Source organism: Pogonomyrmex barbatus, unplaced genomic scaffold (genome assembly GCF_055798465.1).
Source record: "Pogonomyrmex barbatus isolate J1 unplaced genomic scaffold, ASM5579846v1 scaffold10, whole genome shotgun sequence".
NCBI classification, from domain to species: Eukaryota; Metazoa; Arthropoda; class Insecta; order Hymenoptera; family Formicidae; genus Pogonomyrmex; species Pogonomyrmex barbatus.
Window position 1 is genome coordinate 353,402 of NW_028297099.1, and position 19,295 is coordinate 372,696.

At 42.6% G+C, this 19,295-nt stretch overlaps 1 protein-coding gene, 1 long non-coding RNA gene and 1 pseudogene across 2 annotated transcripts in view; all 3 read right to left on the bottom strand.

Moving 5' to 3' along the window:
- Nucleotides 1-19,295, bottom strand: part of LOC148937832 (uncharacterized) — a 94,681-nt gene that overhangs the window by 44,989 nt on the left and 30,397 nt on the right. The gene's annotated exons all lie outside the window — the stretch shown is intronic.
- LOC148937837 (uncharacterized) lies at nt 232-1,990 on the bottom strand. Its single transcript, XM_089070394.1, has 2 exons — nt 1,469-1,990; nt 232-1,389 (listed from the first exon to the last, which is right to left on the bottom strand). The coding sequence occupies exons 1-2, from the start codon at nt 1,696-1,698 to the stop codon at nt 843-845; spliced, it is 777 nt and encodes a 258-aa protein (XP_088926520.1). The 5' UTR covers nt 1,699-1,990; the 3' UTR covers nt 232-842.
- On the bottom strand, nt 15,885-17,771 carry LOC148937838 (uncharacterized; annotated as a pseudogene).

Below are 19,295 nucleotides of genomic sequence, written 5' to 3' on the forward strand. Positions count from 1 at the left end.
GGGCGCCGCCGCCGCCGCCGCCGCCGCCGCCGCCGCCACCGCCACCGCCGTCGAGTAAAAAAATAAATATCTCTCTCGTATACCTATTATCTCTTCCGTTGCGGTTCTCTTCTCTCTCTCTCTCTCTCTCTCTCTCTCTCTCTCTCTCTCTCTCTCTCTCTCTGTCTCTCTCTCCCCTCATTTTGAGTATTGTACGACGTTGTTGATTGACATGGGTGAAATGCAGTTAAGCAAATTGCAAAAAGCGCAAAACCGAGCTATGAGAGTCATACTGCAGTGTAATAAATATACCAAGGTGGAACATATGCTGCAAACGCTGCAATTTATGTCCATAAGACAGAGGCTATATTATAATGTGTGTACGTTTATCTTTAAGGTTGTGAATAACATGCTACCGGAACAATTAAAAGATCAATTAGAGCTAGTGGGGAGTAAAAATGATAGACAAACGCGACAAACCGGAGATATTATAATAAGATTTCGTAGAACAAGGAGTGCACAAAAAAATATGTTCTACGAAGGAGTAAAAATGTACAACGCGTTGCCAGCCACACTGAAAAGATGTGAAAAACTAGAAATGTTTAAGCGAATGTTAAAAGAGCATATATTAAGTATAATTTAAGTGTGTATCATGTATTTGCAAAATAGCTGAGAAAGCTAAATAAAGTCTAATCAATCAATCAATCTCTCTCTTATGGCGAATGTTATTTTTCTAATTATTTTATGGTGAGGGAAGAAAGAAATAAAAGAAATACATGTTTTTTGCATATTATATATGTTTATATTTTTAAACAACAATTGAATACATTTAAGTGTGAAATTTTTTTATTCACATTTTTTTCTTATACACTAAAAACTAAAGCTAACAGCTCGCAATCGATGAGTTGACGTCTATCGAATGTATCGCAATCGCGTATCGTATTTGGCACTTCCTCGGGATCTGTTACAACAGATGCGATGTTGGATCGCGTATACTTGGTATCAATCGTATCGACGAATCTGACGAGTCGATCGAACGTCACATCGATACATTCGTTCAGATCAAACATACGGCGCAGGGTCGATTCGATTATCGTTATGCGTACGTTCAAAGATTCAAAACATACGAGTGTAACGTCGTTCATCTGGTAAACTCTGACAGTTAACGGTCCGACGTTTATAAAATTATCTTTGTAATCGTTTCGCAGCAATTTGTAGATATTCCATCGCTGCTCGTAGAGTCCCTTCCACGTTTCGAGAGACAGTATCAATTCCTGTCCCCGATGATCTCCCAGAGCGATCTCCACGTAGCTCGATGGACCAACGTTGATTCCAATTTCTAGAAATTTGTAGCCCGTGGCCGTCAGAGTGTAACGTCTGCTCAGTAAGCGCAGACGCTCCACCGAAATACTGTGGAAATTAAATATATAATATTACACAATATTGGAAAAAAAGAGAAAAAAATTTTTTAAATGCAGTTGAAACTTACGCGTTACATTCTTTCTTTTGTTTTTCGCCATTGTACGGTGCGCTGTTTCCTTTGGCGGAATACATTGCGTGTTGTTCGAATGATAGAGGAGCGGAATACCTTTTTTGTCGTTTACAGATCGTTCGATGGAGGAGGAGGACTGATCGCGTAAATTTTTGACATGGCAAACCGTTAATCCCCCCCTCCTTTCTCCCTTTTTTTCTAGGAATTTCATTGTTGCAATCAAACATGTAGCGACATGTTCGCAAAGGAGTGCGATGACAAATTTTTTTCTAGGAAGAGCCCGCGAAAAGATAGCTCTTTGTAGAAATCGACGTACGTGTCGCGGCGTGTCAAGAGAAGCGCCGATACTCCGGCTGCTATAAACAAATGGAGGAGACCTATGATGATGCTCCGACAAAGGGACAAAGAAATTGTCGATGATATATAATGGGTCATGAAGTGTGTGCAGGATCACAGTAGATGGAAGTCTAATGTGTTAATAACAGAGAAAAAAATAGTTGACGGTGAAAATAGATAATGTGTTAAATATAGAAAATGTGTTTAATATGGATAAGGAAGATTTTGTGAATATAGTGGACGAAGTGTTTGGAAATGAAGAAAAAATGGAGATTGACAATATTGACAATATTGACATTGATATTAAAGACGAAGAGCACGCATTGTCTGACGATAGCAATTACGTAAGTGATGATCTTACGGACTACGCAGAAAAAATTGTTACTCGTTCGGAACTTCTTGCGTTGAATAATAATAAAAAGTATTGTTCAATACAATTTTATTATTGAACGGGTGCACTAACTCTATGTGCTGAATGCATGGTTCGTCTGGCGGATACTGACATTGGAGTATTGTATGCCGTTAGGAAGCACGAGATAAATACTCTCAATGCGCTAAACAGCCGATTTTGCTCCAATTGTCAACAATCCGTCTGTGTGATAATGCCATGCAACATGTGCCCAATTTGCACAAATTGAAAAAAGACAACATTGTGAACGAGTCATATGCAAGTGCTCCGTGGAAGAGTGTGATGTGATATAAAAACAATATGGAAAGGTCATTGGAAGAATTAACAAGTTTTCCGTTATGGGATCAATCTCTCATCTATCAGTGAACGTGACGATGTATTTTATAAAGAAACACTATACCCCAACTCCCCATTTCCCGATTCCTCGTCCAAGAGTTAAGGGACGCTACAATTCGACTCTCTGTTTCTCCGCTCTTTCTAAGAGAGCGGAAATAATTCTGGAGGCGTGCACATATTATCATTATAGAGGACACGCATACAATATATTACTACCTCTCTCGCGGCAAAAAGTAGCAGAGATAATTCCAAGAAGCAAGGATAATCATATATGGTTGTTCTATTCCCATCAATCTTCGGACATGTCGGAAATACAATGCTTTATATACTGGCTTCGAGTTAAAGCAGCTATAGAGAAAAGGAAAAAAGAAAGTAAAAAAAAATGTAAAATTGTTTTGATGAAACAGTACAACAATTTAAAAGAATCAAGATTTCGCAATATGGAACACCTAGAGCGAGTGGAACGTGAGCTGCTGGAGCAGTGCAGCCAAGTCGCTACCTTGGTGGAGTGTTTCGCGTGGTTGCAACGATGTGAGGAGTGCATCGAACAACTCGAGGAACTTAGCCGTGTTAAACGTCCTTGACTCACCGTTGCAAATAGACAATGTGGTGGCGAGGATCGCGCGACTCGGATGCAAAAGTACGACTAGAAAGACGTTTCGTGCACGTTGGTGGTGAGTATGCGAGTAGAGATACTGGATCTCTCGTTTGGCGCGAGATAGATACGGCATTTGAAAGCCGTATATTGACAGGTGCGGTGATCAATATGGACTATATCGAGCCGCGACAATTTTTAGAAGACGCTGGTAGTGTAGTGCTCGAGCGAATGCGAGACATTGTACAAAGACACGATAGTGTGAAAGTGAACACTGCATTTAACGACGAGTTTGTGACGGGCAATAAACGCGCGAACAAAAATATAAACACTAAAAATAGTGAACTCTTTCGAGTGTCAAATTTGGACGAGTGGTACGAGCAATACGTTATCGAACCCACGTTGGCGTCGCTCGAAGAATTCCAAGAACGCGATAGTGGATGGGCATTGTCGCGAATTCTAAATTTGACTGTAAACGTGAACAAATATAATCCAATGCACGCGGGATGTTACATCGAATTACCGCGGGAAATTATGTTAAAGCGAGTGGTGATCAATGTATGATCCAAGGACAATGCATGTTTCGCGTGGTCGGTGATCGCGGCTCTGCATCCGGCTGAAAGGCATACGGATCGAGAATTGTCGTACCCGCATTATACGACAGTGTTAAATTTCCAAGACATTACATTTCTGATGACGTTAGATCAAATAAAGAAGTTTGAACGAATCAATGACATCTCCATTAACGTTTACGGCTTCGAGGGAGGAAAGGAGATTCTTCCGATACGGTTGATATCAAGGAAGATGGAGGAGCACGCAAATCTATTGTACGTGCAGGATCCGCGCGACGACAACCTGGGGCACTTTGCGTACATCAAAGATCTATCCCGTCTTGTGAGCTCACAACTGAGTAAAAAAAGAACACAAGAAATACTTTTGCGACCAGTATGTATTTTAACAAATTTTATTATTTCTCTTATAAAATTGTTTATTAAAAAATCATATTTTTATTGCAGATGCCTACATTACTTCAGTTCGTCTGAAAAATTGCAGTCACATACAACAGATTGCGAAAAAATAAACAATTGCGCCATCCGACTGCCGAGCGATGACGACAAGTGGCTCGAATTCAAGAACGATACGAATAAGGAACGACTTCCATTCATCGTTTACGCGGACTTGGAATGCGTACTACGGCGAACGGAACCGGCAGAGAAGGAAAACGCATCATACACTTATCAGCAGCACGAGGTATTTAGCATCGGATACTACGTGCGATGCTCGTACGACGACACGTTATCGGTATATCGATTTCGTTGCGGCGAAAACTGCGTTGCGAGGTTCGTTCGGCAACTCGAAGACTTGGCGTATCAAGTAAAAATTCTGTCGTCCGCGAATGTCCCCATGGAAACGTTGTCGAGAGAGCAGTGGGAGGCATATCGTAGCGCGACGCGTTGTCATATTTGTGAAAAACCATTTGCGTCGGACGACACACGGGTACGCGATCATTGCCATCTTACCGGTCGTTATTGTGGTCCCGCGCACTCAAATTGTAATCTAAATTATAAAGGTTCATATTACATTCCCATAGTATTTCACAACTTATCCGGTTATGACGTGCATCATCATGGAAATAACTATGGCGTTCGAAGGCAGGATCGACGTGCTGCCGATAACAAAAGAAAAATATATTTTGTTTACAAAACATGTTCAAAATACCACCGAGAGATCAGATTCACGAAATTGCGTACGCCTACGGTTCATAGATTCGTACAAATTTTTAAATACCAGCCTCGATAAATTGACATCTTTTCTAACGAAAGAAAAATTGAAAATTTTACGTTCCGAATTTTCCACGGTATCAAACGAAGATTTTGACTTGTTGACGCGCAAAGGTGTCTTTCCGTACGAATACGTGGATCACGCGGACAAGTTGCAGGACACGCGCCTACCACCGCGCGAATCATTCTATAGCTCGTTGACCGGTGATACGGTGTCGGAGAACGATTACGCGCACGCCGCCGTTTGGCAGCGGTTCTCCATCCGAATGCTCGGCGAATACGGCGATCTATATCTCAAGACCGATGTCTTGTTATTGGCCGACGTTTTTGAAAATTTCCGCGAAAGTTGTGTCGCGAGTTATGGACTCGATCCCGCGCATTACTACACATTGCCAGGTTTCACGTGGAACGCCATGCTGAAACATACGCGTGTAAAATTTGAGTTGCTCGACATCAATATGGTTATGTTTATCGAGCACGGTATACGCGGTTGGCTCAGTCAATGTTCCGACAGATACGCGCAGGCCAATAACAAGTACATGCGTTCGTACGACCCGTTAAAACCGTCGTCATACCTTATGTACTTTGACGTAAATAATCTGTACGGATGGGCGATGTGTCAACCGCTGCCCTATGCCGAATTTCGATGGATGGAAGACATTGAGAACTTTGACGCGAGCGCGATCGCTCCGGATTCGCCTACGGGTTATATTCTCGAGGTCGATCTCGAGTATCTGCATCATCTGCATGATCGACACACTGACCTACCTTTCTGTCCGACACGCGATAAACCATTCGGCACGCGGCAGGATAAACTTCTCGACGTTATACGATAAGAAGCGGTACGTCATCCATTATCGCAACCTGCAGCAATGTACGCGTCATGGTCTTCGTATCGCAAAGATACATCGCGTACTACAATTTGCTCAATCCGTCTGGCTCCGCGATTACATCGAACTCAATACACACTTTAGAACATGTGCGAAAAATGATTTCGAAAAAAATTTGTACAAATTGATGAACAACGCGATATTCGGTAAAACAATGGAAAATGTGCGCAATCGACATTAAACTTTTGACCAAATAGGACGGACGATGGCGCGGAAGCAATGATCGCGAAACCAAATTTCCACAGCCGTAGAGTCTTTGCGGAAAACTTAATCGTCGTCGAACTGCGTAAACTCGAGATGAAATTTGACAAATCAATTTACGTGGGTATGTGTATACTCGACATATCGAAAATCTGCTTATACGAATTTCACCACGAATTTCACCACGAATGTCACTGCTGTATCGCGAGAAATGTAAGATCATGTACACCGACACGGACAGTCTTGTATATCACATCCAGTGCGACGATGTGTACGAGACGATGAAACGCGATATCGCTAGATTCGATACAAGCGATTATCCGCCGGGCAACGCGTACGGGATGCCTCTCGCGAATAAAAAAGTACCCGGTTTAATGAAGGATGAAAATAACGGTGCGATAATGATAGAATTCGTCGGACTCAGAGCGAAGATGTACGTGATGAGAATGGACAGCAGAAAAGACATTAAAAAGGCGAAAGGTGTAAAGAATAACGTCGTAACGCGAACAATAACGTTCGACGATTACACGCGGTGCTTGAATGAAGAGATCGAAATGACTCGTCGCTAGTCGTGTATAAGATCCAAGTTACATCAAGTATATACGGTATCCGAGTCGAAAATCACTGTCCGTACGACGACAAATGATACATCATACCGGATTCGACGGAGACGTTACCGTGGGGACATTGGCGGATTCCATTGTAATATACATGTATATACAATGTACATATATTTTATATATTTGTATATGTAGTTTATATGTATGCATATATGCACGTATGTATGTATGTATTATATATCTATGAACGTATGTATTCTTGTAATTTTATACGATACTGTTATATATGTAGTATAGATGTATGTATTTTTTGTAGTTTTTATATGTAGTTTTACAATAAAATTTAGCTGTTCAAATTTTATTTTATATAATATATAAAATTTATAATAGCAACTAAGATCCTGCTTGCTGAGGAATTAACTTTAATTCTCTCTTCGATTTATTTTAATGTATACTCGGCTTAATACATATATTGTTTATAATACATGTAGTTTTACATGTGTTCTCGTAAGTTGCATACATGTATAGTTTAAAAAAATGTAATGGAAGAAAAAAATAATAAAAACTCTTTGTATACAGTGTATATTAATTTTTTTAATACATTGTAAAATAAAAAAAATGAATTAAATCACACCGTTTTTGTTTATCCATGAGTTATACAATCTATCGAATCCCAACCACTTGACGTAAATCTTGTCTCCCTTCCTGCATAATACTTTCTCCACGAGATACACGTCGCGCGATGCAATTCGTGCTCGTAGAACGCGCTCGCGACCGATTTTCCGCGATAGTCCTCGAGCAGATAAGTTACGGGATTAGTACGCTGCACTTTAACGATCTTAAACACCTCGGTGGTCCAATTTGGCTTGTAATCTTTTTCGAAAACTGTCTTCTACTTGCTCACGCGTACCGATTAGCCTACTTTGAATTTTGCTGGACCTGAGATCTTTATCGCGCTGTATACCGTATCCAAGAATCTTTTGGCGATCGCGGGAGTTACGTCAGCGGGTCGCATGTCGATAGTGCGATACTTGCGCGCGTTGTAATCTGACACGAGACGCGGTAGCGCGTCGACCCACTTGTAAGTGCCGTTGAGCGTAAACATCTTCCACATGTCGTTCTTAAGCGTGTGATTGAATCATTCGACGATCGATGCCTTCAACACCATATACGTGGAATAATGATTAACGTTGTGTTTTTTCAAGAGTTTTTGCACATCGGCGTTGTAAAATTCCTTTCCCATATCCGTTTGCAAGTTTCTCCGGTATCTTCCGCTCTCTCGAATTATCTTAGCGATAGCGTTAGTCGTCTCGCTTCCGACCTTGCTCTTGAGCGGTACGGCCCAGGCGTACTTGCTCAACGCATCGATGATACGGTGAGTATGTAGTGGCCTCTGTTGAACCTCGAGTACGGACGTACTCGACGATGTCAGCCTGCCACAGATCGTCGTATCCTCGAATTATGACACGTCTTCGCTGAAAATTTCTCCTCGCCGGAGCGTGCAATTCCTCAACGAATCGTCGCCTCTCAGAGCTAACATTTTTTTCACGTCCATCGGATCACATGTTTCGACGATATTTAATAGTAAATAAGATATACAATTTAAAATTGTTTTTTTCCTCACTGACATTAATCGACTGACTCGTCGATACGCGATTAATTTATAATAATGGCTTCGCGAAGTTCCTCGATGATCGACAGCATCTCGTTGTCGTGAGCGTTGTTATCAGCTTGATGCGAAGCGTCGAGCAATCGGAGTCGATCCACCAGTTCGTTGAGATCGTCCGAATGCATGTAATCGATCTTGTTGTCGTTTAATTTCATGGCGGTTGGTATATTGCTCACGCCTGCACCCTTTTTACGCCCGCTACTTCCATATATAGATACGAGCGGAGCGATGATGTTAATATACTTGGTCCCCTATTGCCCTTGATGGGATTATGGGCGTTGTGACCACGTCTATGAGCATTTGTTGTTAACAATATACTTTTATATGTTTGTTTGTCATCCTCGGTAAAAATCACGTCATCGGGAAGTCTCTTGAAGATCAATTCGTACAATTCTGGTGTACCATTGTATCTCACATTGTTTATGATTATGGAGTCATTTTTATCAACGTCAAATTTCTTGTCACCAAGCATCGCACCACTGTTTTTATCGAAATAAACACCATATATGCGATCAAATGTATCGTTTTTTTCCATTATCATCGAGGAGAGGGCTTACGTACTTTTGTCCCAATGGTCCCAGCTGATTATGCAACGCCTGTCGACCTTGTTGCGTTTGCAGAGTCCGTTTGATGATTGTTTCGAATGACAGTTCACTGACGTCTTTTGTTTCGAAAACATTTTCCTTTTGCAGGAACAGTGGTGGTTCTTTCGGTGGGTCTTTCGATGATTGTATCGGTGTAGACTCGAATACAAGTGAATCTGATGCGGCTTTCAATTCTTTCGTTGTACGTCGTTTTTTAGACTGCGTTAATTTCAACCATCCAACATCCGTCCAATATGAATCCTTGTCAGTAGTAGTAATATTAGTTATCGTTGTCGTCATCGCTGTTTTCACGTTTTTGTTTTTTCTTAATACCGAGATCCTTTGCTTCTTTTTCAATCGATTAAGATTCCTCGGTTTTTTCAACAATCTGTTTTAGAGGTTCGACGATGGGCTTGAAGCGTCTCTCCAACGCTGTATCTTCAGCTATTTTACCAATTTTCAAAGCGCGATATTTTTGCGAATCGAATCGCTCGTTTTCACAATCTGCTTCGCTATTTTCTCGCGATTTTTGGTGTTATCCATGTTGCTTGCTTGACGTATCGACATCGATTAACCACGTTATGGTAATACCGCGAACGGTATTAAATTCCTTTCTGTATCGCCCATTGATAAGCAGACTGTCCTTATCTATCACTAGAAATCCATACTCGCGCTGCCAACATTCGCGGCATAACGCACAGAATTCATCGTATGACATGTGGGTATTCACGTGATCGTTGTAAACATGTTTCAAGTTGGTACCATCCTGTTTGAACAGAATCAGCAGGTTCGCATTGTCGCGTATCAGATGTTTAGGTATCCTCGCGTATGTCTGACAGAGATAGAAGCAATCGACATTCGAGTGACGGCCCATCGAAAAGTATTCTCTCACAGCATCTTGCTTATCGCACGCAACGTCATCGAAGACGAAGATCGAATTGGAACGTTGCCTCGCTCGGCGGAATGACGTCACTGTTGTTGGAGAACGTAAAGTAGCCGATTTCTTCTATCGATGTTAGTAAATTTTCCAAGTATCGATATTTCGGTTGTTGCAGTGATTTCGAGTATACGTACACGTTCTCGAAACGTACACCGTGCGAACTCTCGAGCAAGCTTATGAGAATGTTGGTTTTACCGCAATTCGACGGCCCGCAAATGATGGCGCGTATAGTACTCGGTAACATTTCACCGTGCTTGCGCTCCGTCGCGATGTCTCCCATCATTCGCGGTCTCTCGTCACAGTTCGCGACGCGTATCGTCAGCGACTGCCGTACAAATTTCATGTTCGCACTGCGTTATCTAGGCTTCGATCGAACGCCTATTTATAGGCGCGCGAAACCGCGAACCGCTCAGTAGCAAAAATGTATCTCGCGCTGTCGCATCCCTCCGATATTCGGGATTTGAGCGCTGAGCAGTTGCAATATACCGAAGGTCTGTTATGCGTGTGCGGCGACTATATCGATCACGTGTGGAACAAGCTTCCGGAGTATATAAAGGCGGATTTGGAGATTCAAACCTATCGTCGCTGCGTCGAGCATTATAATCAATCGTGGGATCGAGATCATATAGACGGTCCTGCACCGAAGATAAAGGATTGTAGCGCATGTCAGCATCAGCGTCAAACGAAGACTACATTGAAGGTCTGCTCAATCGAGCGGTAAACGCGCTTCCTTTCGAACTACATATTCTCGGCTATCAGTTTTGCGGCCCGCGTACTCGTTAAAAAAATGATTAGCCAGAGGTGAAACGGACATAAATCCACTGGACGCGGCGTGCCGAACACGACATTGAGTATTCTTAGAGCAACGATCTCACCGACAGACACGCGGCGGACAAGATACTCGCCGATAAAGCCCTAGGACGCGTCATCGCGAGAGATTCGGCTCTGAGCGAGAAAGCTGAAGCTGCAGCCGTTTGGGCAACAATGAAAGCCAAGACCAAGATCGGCATGGATATGAAGGCGAAGAAAAAAGCTGGCAAAAAAAAAGAAACGAATACTTCCAACAGCGAAACGACATGGTGTGTTACCGATTTTGCCAATTTTGGGCGCGCTCGGATCTTTGATCGGCGGAACGGCCAGCGTGGCGAAAGCGATTAACGACAGAAAAGCCGCGCAACGTCAATTCGAGGAACTACAACGTCGCGTGAGGGAAACGCGCGGACAGGGACTGTATCTCGCTCCATACAAATACGGACGGGGACTATATCTCGCTCCATACAAACGCGGACAAGGAGTAACAGCGAAAAAAAAAACACCAAAGAGACGATAAAAATACCTACGGGTGTAACCACCAACGTACAATTGGACCAGCTGGCGAAGCGTATCCGCGTACCATACTTTAGAGGCGTTTTTATGCGTGACGCATTACCGATTAGCGGCGCGCGTCGAAAAGAGAGCGGTATCATAAATCTGGACGACACGACGGCATCCGGCACTCATTGGGTAGCGTATGCAAAGAGAAACAATCGCGTTGTGTACTTTGACAGTTTCGGTAATCTTCGACCGCCCAAGGAACTGATACGATATTTCGGAGATGATGCTACGATAGAGTACAATCGAACATCCTATCGTACGATCAGAGCGTCTGCGGACAGCTGTGCTTGTGGTTTCTTTTCCAAAACGGCCGACGCACGTGAATTTAAAAAGTCCGACAAAATGTCGCGACGTTTCAGTATTCGTTGAACGCTTTTTCCATCGTGTCGCTGACGCTTATGTTGAGCGGGAAGAGCAGCATTCTCGCGGCAAATTACTTTCCAGCCATAGATTTGAGCGACGATGACTACTTGGTCTAACAATTTTGGAGATTTATCACACGATACCGAATGTAAATGCTTCGAACAATATATTTTATTTTGGCAAAGATGACACAGAAATTACGATTCCCGAGGGGTCGTATGAACTGCATGCCATAAATGAATTTTTGTGAGATTTTACGGAAACGTCCGCGACGCGACGCACCCGAGGGTAACGCTGGTGACACCGCGCGCGGCGATGACGAGATTGGAGAATACCCGATAGTGCTCCGCGCAAATTACAACACGATGAGGTGTGAGATTAAATGCGTCTACAGAATAAACTTTAACAAGCCCCACAACATTGGATCGCTGCTGGGTTTCACGAGGCATATATTGCAACCGCGAAGGTGGCACGAATCGGACGTGTCGATCAACATAATGAACGTAAACATTATCCGTGTAGAGTGCAACGTGACCGCGGGCGCATACAGCAACGACAAAAGTGTGCACATGATATATTAATTTTCGCCAAGCGTGCCGCCAGGATATAAGATATCGGAAAGGCCGATGCAGATCATTTATCTGCCAATCATCGTACGGAGCATTACGGAGCTAACGATACGCATTGTTGACCAGAACGGATGATTGCTCGATTTCAGAGGAGAAGAGATTACCGTCAGATTGCACGTAAGACGGCGACAGCGATAACACGAGCGTGATATTTGAGATGCTCATGTTGAACGAAGCGAAGCATATACAGAGAGATAACGCATCTTTTACAAAGAAAACATCGATCGACAATACTCGCTCATCCAGCTGCATCAAGAAGAGGAAGAAACTTAACGCGTCGAACGTTAAATTTTTACAAGCTTTAGGATTCGCGGTGCGCAACTTGTGAAATGACTGATATCCTAAACATCGAAGACGAGCCAATCTTCGACGATCGCATCGTCAAGATTGAGACTCATGCGTACAACCCGTTTGCCAATACGACGTTCGGGTACAGCGATGAGATAAGAATACCCATACAGCAACAGGATCTGTACACATTGCCGTACGAAAGCTTTCTATATATCGAGGGAAAACTAACGAAGAACAGAGTTGTCGAAGGATCTGATGTAGTGTTGGGAAATAATTTTGTCGCGTTCCTGTTCGATGAGATTCGATACGAGCTTGATGGTGTGAAGATTGATCGTAATAGAAACGTGGGCATAACCAGCACGCTCAAACATTACGTAACGACATCATCCGACAGAAGCGTGATTCTGAGGAATGCCGGATGCGCGTACTAACGCGGATGGATATTTTAACTTTTGCGTACCTCTCTACGCATTGTTGGGACTCTGCGAGGATTACAGACGCGTGATAACCAACGCTCGTCACGAGTTGATTTTGATACGATCGCGTAATGACAACAATTGCCTGATGGGAAATTCGACGTTGGATCCCGTGGTCGACTTATTCAAGATACAATGACGAATGCCGCACGTGTTATTGAGCGAGATAAAAAAACTATCGATGCTGCACACTTTGGAGAGCGGACGATACTTGAGCATGGCTCGTGGGATCTGTACGAGTTTTCGCTGTTACAGCGTACAATCAAGCATTCGTGGGCATCAAGACCGCTACTCAGCTCGAGAAGCCGCGATACGTCATCTTCGTTCTGTAAACAGGTCGCAAAAACGTCATGGCTGAAGACACGAGCCGATTCGACGACTGCAACTTAACCAATGTGAAACTCTATCTGAACTCGGAATGTTATCCGTACGACGATATGAATCTTGATTTCGACAAAAACAGATGGTCCGTGTTGTATGAAACGTACGCGCATTTCTGCAAGAGTTACTACGGATACGAATATCTTGAACCGAGTCTCACCGTCACGTCTTTTCTACATAACAGTCCATTCATAATCATCGATTGTTCTCGACAAAACGAATCGATCAAGAGCGCAACCGTGGACGTGAGATTGGAATTTGAGACTAAAGAGAACGTACCGATAAATACCACCGCGTACTGTCTTATTATACACGATCGCGTGGTTCACTACAATCTGTTGACCAATGTTGTACGCAAGATCACCTAAGAGCATTTCTGGCACATGACAGAGACTCAATAAAATCTACGATACATCGAAATCGACCGCAGTCTCCAAAAATTGCTCGTTATGGTCATACCAACGTTCGTAGACCTGCAAGGTTTCCTCGTTGGAGGACAGTTTGTTGTAAAGGAGTTTGCTGCTCTCAGAAAACGGACCGTTCTCTCTCACTACATTTTTGCAAGCCCTATACCATGGCATTTCCTCGCAAGTGCCGACAAATCTCGCGCACGCTGGGTGATACGTCATCACCATAGATTATGATGGGACGACGGAACGATTCCATACAGCAAAGCTAAGAGTTTGATTACAAAGGCTGTGCATGGAACGGAAGAAGACGACGACGACGACGACGATGACAGCGATGCTGTCGTATATGTCAAGGGACATGAAAAACAACAATGGCTGTGGAATTTACTTCTGGACGATGAGCGCGTGTACATTGAGACTCTGGATGCTGATTACGAAGACGTAGATTCTCTAAACAATCTGGACGCTGATAATACTATGCGATGCGAATATTATTATACTAATTGCGCATTACAAAATGTATTCAAATTATTTAATTGGTGGTCAGATAACCATGAATAAAATAAATATGATATACGAATTATGTGTTTTTATTCTTTTTCCCCGCCATCCAAAACACAAATTGCTAAAACATATTTTTATACTCTTCTGTAAAAAAATCTTCTTTTTACAACACATATAAACACATATATAAATACATATAATTCAAAAAAGTCAAAAATCGGATACAAAAAGAGTCTGGAGAAAGGGAGAGAACCAACGGAAGAGTAATAGGTATACGAGAGAGATATTTATTTTTTTACTCGGCGGCGGCGGCGGCGGCGCCCCCTCCCCCCCCCCCGACGTCATGTTCACGCGTCCTGTCCAATTTTTTTATATCATCTTCGCCGCTCCATTTTGTTTATATCGCCTTGCTATCTTATCCTATTTGTTTATCTCACCTCATTTCGTCTTTCTTCACTACCCTCCCCCCCGTGACTTCATGTCCTTCGAGTCGCAATTTTCTATTTGTTTATCTATGTATTTATCTTCTTGTTTATCTATTTGTTTATCTACTTTTTTATTCACTTGTTTATATCCCTTTCACCGAATCCTACGATCTTATCTCCTCCCCCACGGCCCCCCAGTTCAAAGGATCGCCGCCTCTGACTTTCCCCTCCCCTCTTCCCCGCGCCCTCCGTCCCCCCCCGCACACCCGCACCCCCCTCGGAGGACCTGGGTTAGAATCTAGTATACCTACTATTATAGTTTCTCAATTTTTAGAACACTTTGATTAGTCGCTTATTATATTCTTTTAAGTTTGATCCATAAACAACGATGTCATCTAAATATACAAGGCATCTTATGTCCTGTATTCCCGCTAATACCGAATTCATTAATCGCTGAAACATGGCGGGCGCATTTTTTAAACCGAAAGGTATTCGATTAAACTCGTATTGCCCGTACGGCGTGGAGAAAGCCGTTTTGCTTTTATCTTTGTCGTGCATTGCTATTTGGTGGTAACTCGACGCGAGGTCTAGCGTCGAGAAGTATTTCGCTGATTGTATTCCCGAATTGGTCGAGGATGTCCGTGATGTACGGTAAAGAGAACGAGTTTCCTATTAGATTATTTAGTTTCCGGAAATCTACGACAATGCGTAGTTTAAGTATTTCGGACGCATCGGCCTTCTTCGAGATGACCAATATTGGCGTTCTATTGACTTGTGCTTAGTCGAATAATTTTTTCCTCAAGCATTTTCTTTATCTGTTTATTCACCTCCGCCTTGTGCTTCTCGGACAGGCAGTTCGGTCGGACATTGACCGATGCGCTATCCGCGCGTGATGATCTCATGTTGCACCGTTGTGTGCGAGAGTGAATCACCTTTCAAATGAAATATATCGCAATAATCATTACATATTTGTCCCAACATTTCTTTCTCTTCAATGTTGAGATGATCTGTGCATAATTCTTCTTCGTTCTCGCACTCGTTTTCTCCTTTCGCTTATAGTCTCGGTGTCTTTTTTCACCGTGTTTAGTATTTCAGCGCTCTGCATTTCTATCTCTTCTAAATTTACCATTGATTATTTTAACGGGTTCTTCTGTCGTATTTATTATAATTATCGGACAAATTAATTCCTTTGGATCCACCAGGCAGCGATAAATACTCCTGGCCTTGATAGCTCTTGCTTTATTATCTCTATCTGATTTCTATTTGGTGAATGCTTCGATTATTGTTTCGCTGCGTGGTTTTAGCACTTTTTGGTATTGCAGTTTCAGATTTGTATTACCGATACTCAGTATCTTTCTCCCGTGATCGCATTTTGCTTTTTGTTTGGTTAGAAAATCAATTCCAAGTATTCCCTTGTAATCCATGGGGAAATCGTTTCTAACCACGTATACTGAGTGGCGAATTTCTTCTTTTCCTAGTTTTATTGTTAATTTCACCTTTCCTAGCGTGTGGATCTTATGTCCCGTCACGCCGGTTAACGCAATGCGTTTCTCACGCACTGGAGTTTCGCTCTTTTGAATTTGAAATTTCCGATTTTCATTAAGATGAGGGTAGCGCCAGTGTCTAGCAGAAAAGTTGTTTTTCCTTTTTTTGCTTCTTTTATTGGTAGTATTATCAATTCTAGCCCGTTGCGCGCTTCTCTTCACGTTACTTGTGTAACTTGATACTTTCCAGCCGTGCGTAGCCCTGGCCTTCGGTCTGTCGCTTTTATCACCGCTACTGCTGCTTGACGCTGAATCAGTGCTCCCTTTTCGCGGCTTATCTCGCTTCGTCTTTATCATTGTATTTATTCGCGTTTTATTCGCATTATTATTTTTGACTTGGCGAGTGGTTCCTTTTTCGGTTTTGCCATGAAGTACTCAGCATTCTGCACGATTATGTCCTGCTTTCTTGCAACGCGTGCAGTATTTATTCATTGTATTTATACGCGGTTGCCTGTCTGGCTGCGGTAGGGAGAATCGACCCGTAAATTTTCGTTCGGCCATAATGTCCTGTCTTTCCGCATTTGTGGCATTGCGGCAATCTATTTTCGCGGGTGGGTGATTGGGATATACTCGCTTTCGGATGCCCAAAATTCCCCGTTGGTCCCTTAAATTTTTCCTCTGCGCTCGCGCTGGCGTCTTGCAATGTCATGTAATGTTGCGCACGCAGTAACAATTTTATGTCATCTTGTAATCCTAATTGAAAGTTATATAGGGCCTGTTGTTATATGGTTTCTAAGATCGAAGAGACCCTCTTTGCTTCTGTTTTGCTTTGTTGTCCTTCGGTCATGGATTCATACAATTCCATGGCTAATTTATCTGTGCGTAATCCGAACGCTCTTGCCGGCTTTTGTTTCAGTATATTGAATTCTAATTGCAAATGTGTGGTACTCTTTTTGCTGAAATAGCATACCTCCAGTTCTTGTCTCAATTGCGCAAAGTCGCGTATATCTTGTGTTTGAAAATTGGTCATGACTCTTCCTTTTAATTTTGTACATAATATTGCTTCTAATAGCGTGCTTTCCTCTCTTGGATTTGTGTTTTTCATGACATACGTTGCCGCGCTTAGGAATTCCAGCAGCTTATGCGAAGCTCCGTCGAATTCCGGAATCATGTCGCGAGCTTCTTTTAGTCCCATGTAGGTGTTCTCGCGAGTTTCGGACGTCGTTCATCGTACACCCGTATATAGTCTCTCTCATTAATTTCCGCGTCAGTATCCCGATTGTAATTTGTTGATTGTAATTTGTAATTGTTTTTCCTAGCTGGCTCATACGGTTCTGTAGCGCTCGCATACCTTCCAATATTTCGATTAGCATCATGACGCGCGAGTCGCGAGGTTTCTGGATCGGTTTTCCAGTGTGGTTGATTTAAAGTGGCTCTCATTTGTTTTGCTTCACCATCTAGTTTTATATTAGTTATTCGTCGCTCTTCTCCGATCAGTCGACATACCTGACGTTTGATTTGTCATTTCTATCTGGCTTGCGTCTCGCGAAGCGGTATAGAATTTGGATCGAATACGCTGCTGTCATAGGATATCAACGAAAATTCTCTGCGATTGCTTGCGTTCGTATCATTACTTACATCAGATCTTGCATCTATCGGCATAGTAAGTCATCATCGCGTCTTTCGCTACTCGGTAATAAACTGTTATCAATGTCGCTAAGCGAGAACACGCGTTCAATTACAATATTTGGATGTAACTTCGTTTGACTCTCTAAGCTATCGTCAGAATAATAGTCGTTTAAATTATGGCGCACGTTATCGCGTGGATCGCGTGTGTTTTCCGTCTGCGCAGAGCTCGAGAGGTTCGGACTAACAATAAATACATGGCAGTCTGTATTACTATGTAATCACGACACGTTTCTCTCAGTGGATGTTTGACTGACGTCTTCGTTCTATTTTATCGCTCTGCTTAATATTTATTGCGCTCGCTTCTAATTTTCTATAACATTACAGTTGCAATTCGCATGCTGTAGCGCTTGCTTGCTTATTGCGGTAGATCGGCGCCTTCTCCGGTGTCGCTGTTACGCTCGCTGGCTGCTCTACCGGGTGTCCCTGGATGGCGCGTCTCTCAAATTTGTGTCTTCTTTTCCTTCCAGATTCCAGAACATTTCGAGAGGGATGTGATGACTACTTCTTCCAGTTCCTGTACTCAGGATCCACTGCTGCCACTAATTTGTTGTGCCATTCCGGGCACAACAAGGGGGAAGTGACGAAAAGGGAGAGGAGTCACTCGATTTTTGAATAAACACTTTTTATTTAAACACTTGTTCGTTTTTACCAAATCACCCGCGAACTATCACATTTCCTTAATATTTCTACGCGTCGGTACTCGTACGTCTGTGCCTCTGATTCTGAGTCATACTTGATTGCTCTCGTCACTTTTTTATCGGTCCGCTATTACGCGGTCTCGGCGCATCCTCGTGTCAAAACGTTGTTTGGTATGTCAGCGTTTCGACACATGTTATCGGAGTCAGAATCCTTGCCGGATTGCACATCAGTTGCAATCGGCACGGGCGCGCATTATTTCGTATTATTTTAATTACATATTTTAATTACTTAATTAAATAATTCTTGAATTAGTCAGGATCCTTAAGATTCTGGCTAATCAGCGATGTTACGAGATCAGGTTGCATTCAGGTGCATTATTCAGGTTGCCTCGCAACAATTCGAAATATGTACTGCGATATACTGTGGAGTACTTCGGAGCATGAAACAAGAAATAAATATAATTTTTTCATTCAACACACGTTGACAAAAATTGTTATATTTAAAGGACAATAGATAATATTTTATATTTGTTTTTAGTTAGTACATGCTTTTATAAATTATTATATAATTTTTATAAAATGTTAATAAAATATATCTGTTTGTTTACGGAAATCCTTATTTCATTTTTGAATTATCCGTCATTTGGGACACGGGGCCTAAATCTCGAAATATCTCGATCCAATGTTGGTGACAACAAGCATTCGCTTTTAACATGGAAAAAGCGGGGGACTAGCAGTCCATACTGAAAGATATCTATTAGATTCGGAAAAAATTAACGGAGACCGACTGGATTTGAACTCGGGATCCCCCGTCTACCAATCCGACACTTAGTCTGCACGACCACGACGGCTCCTCTCT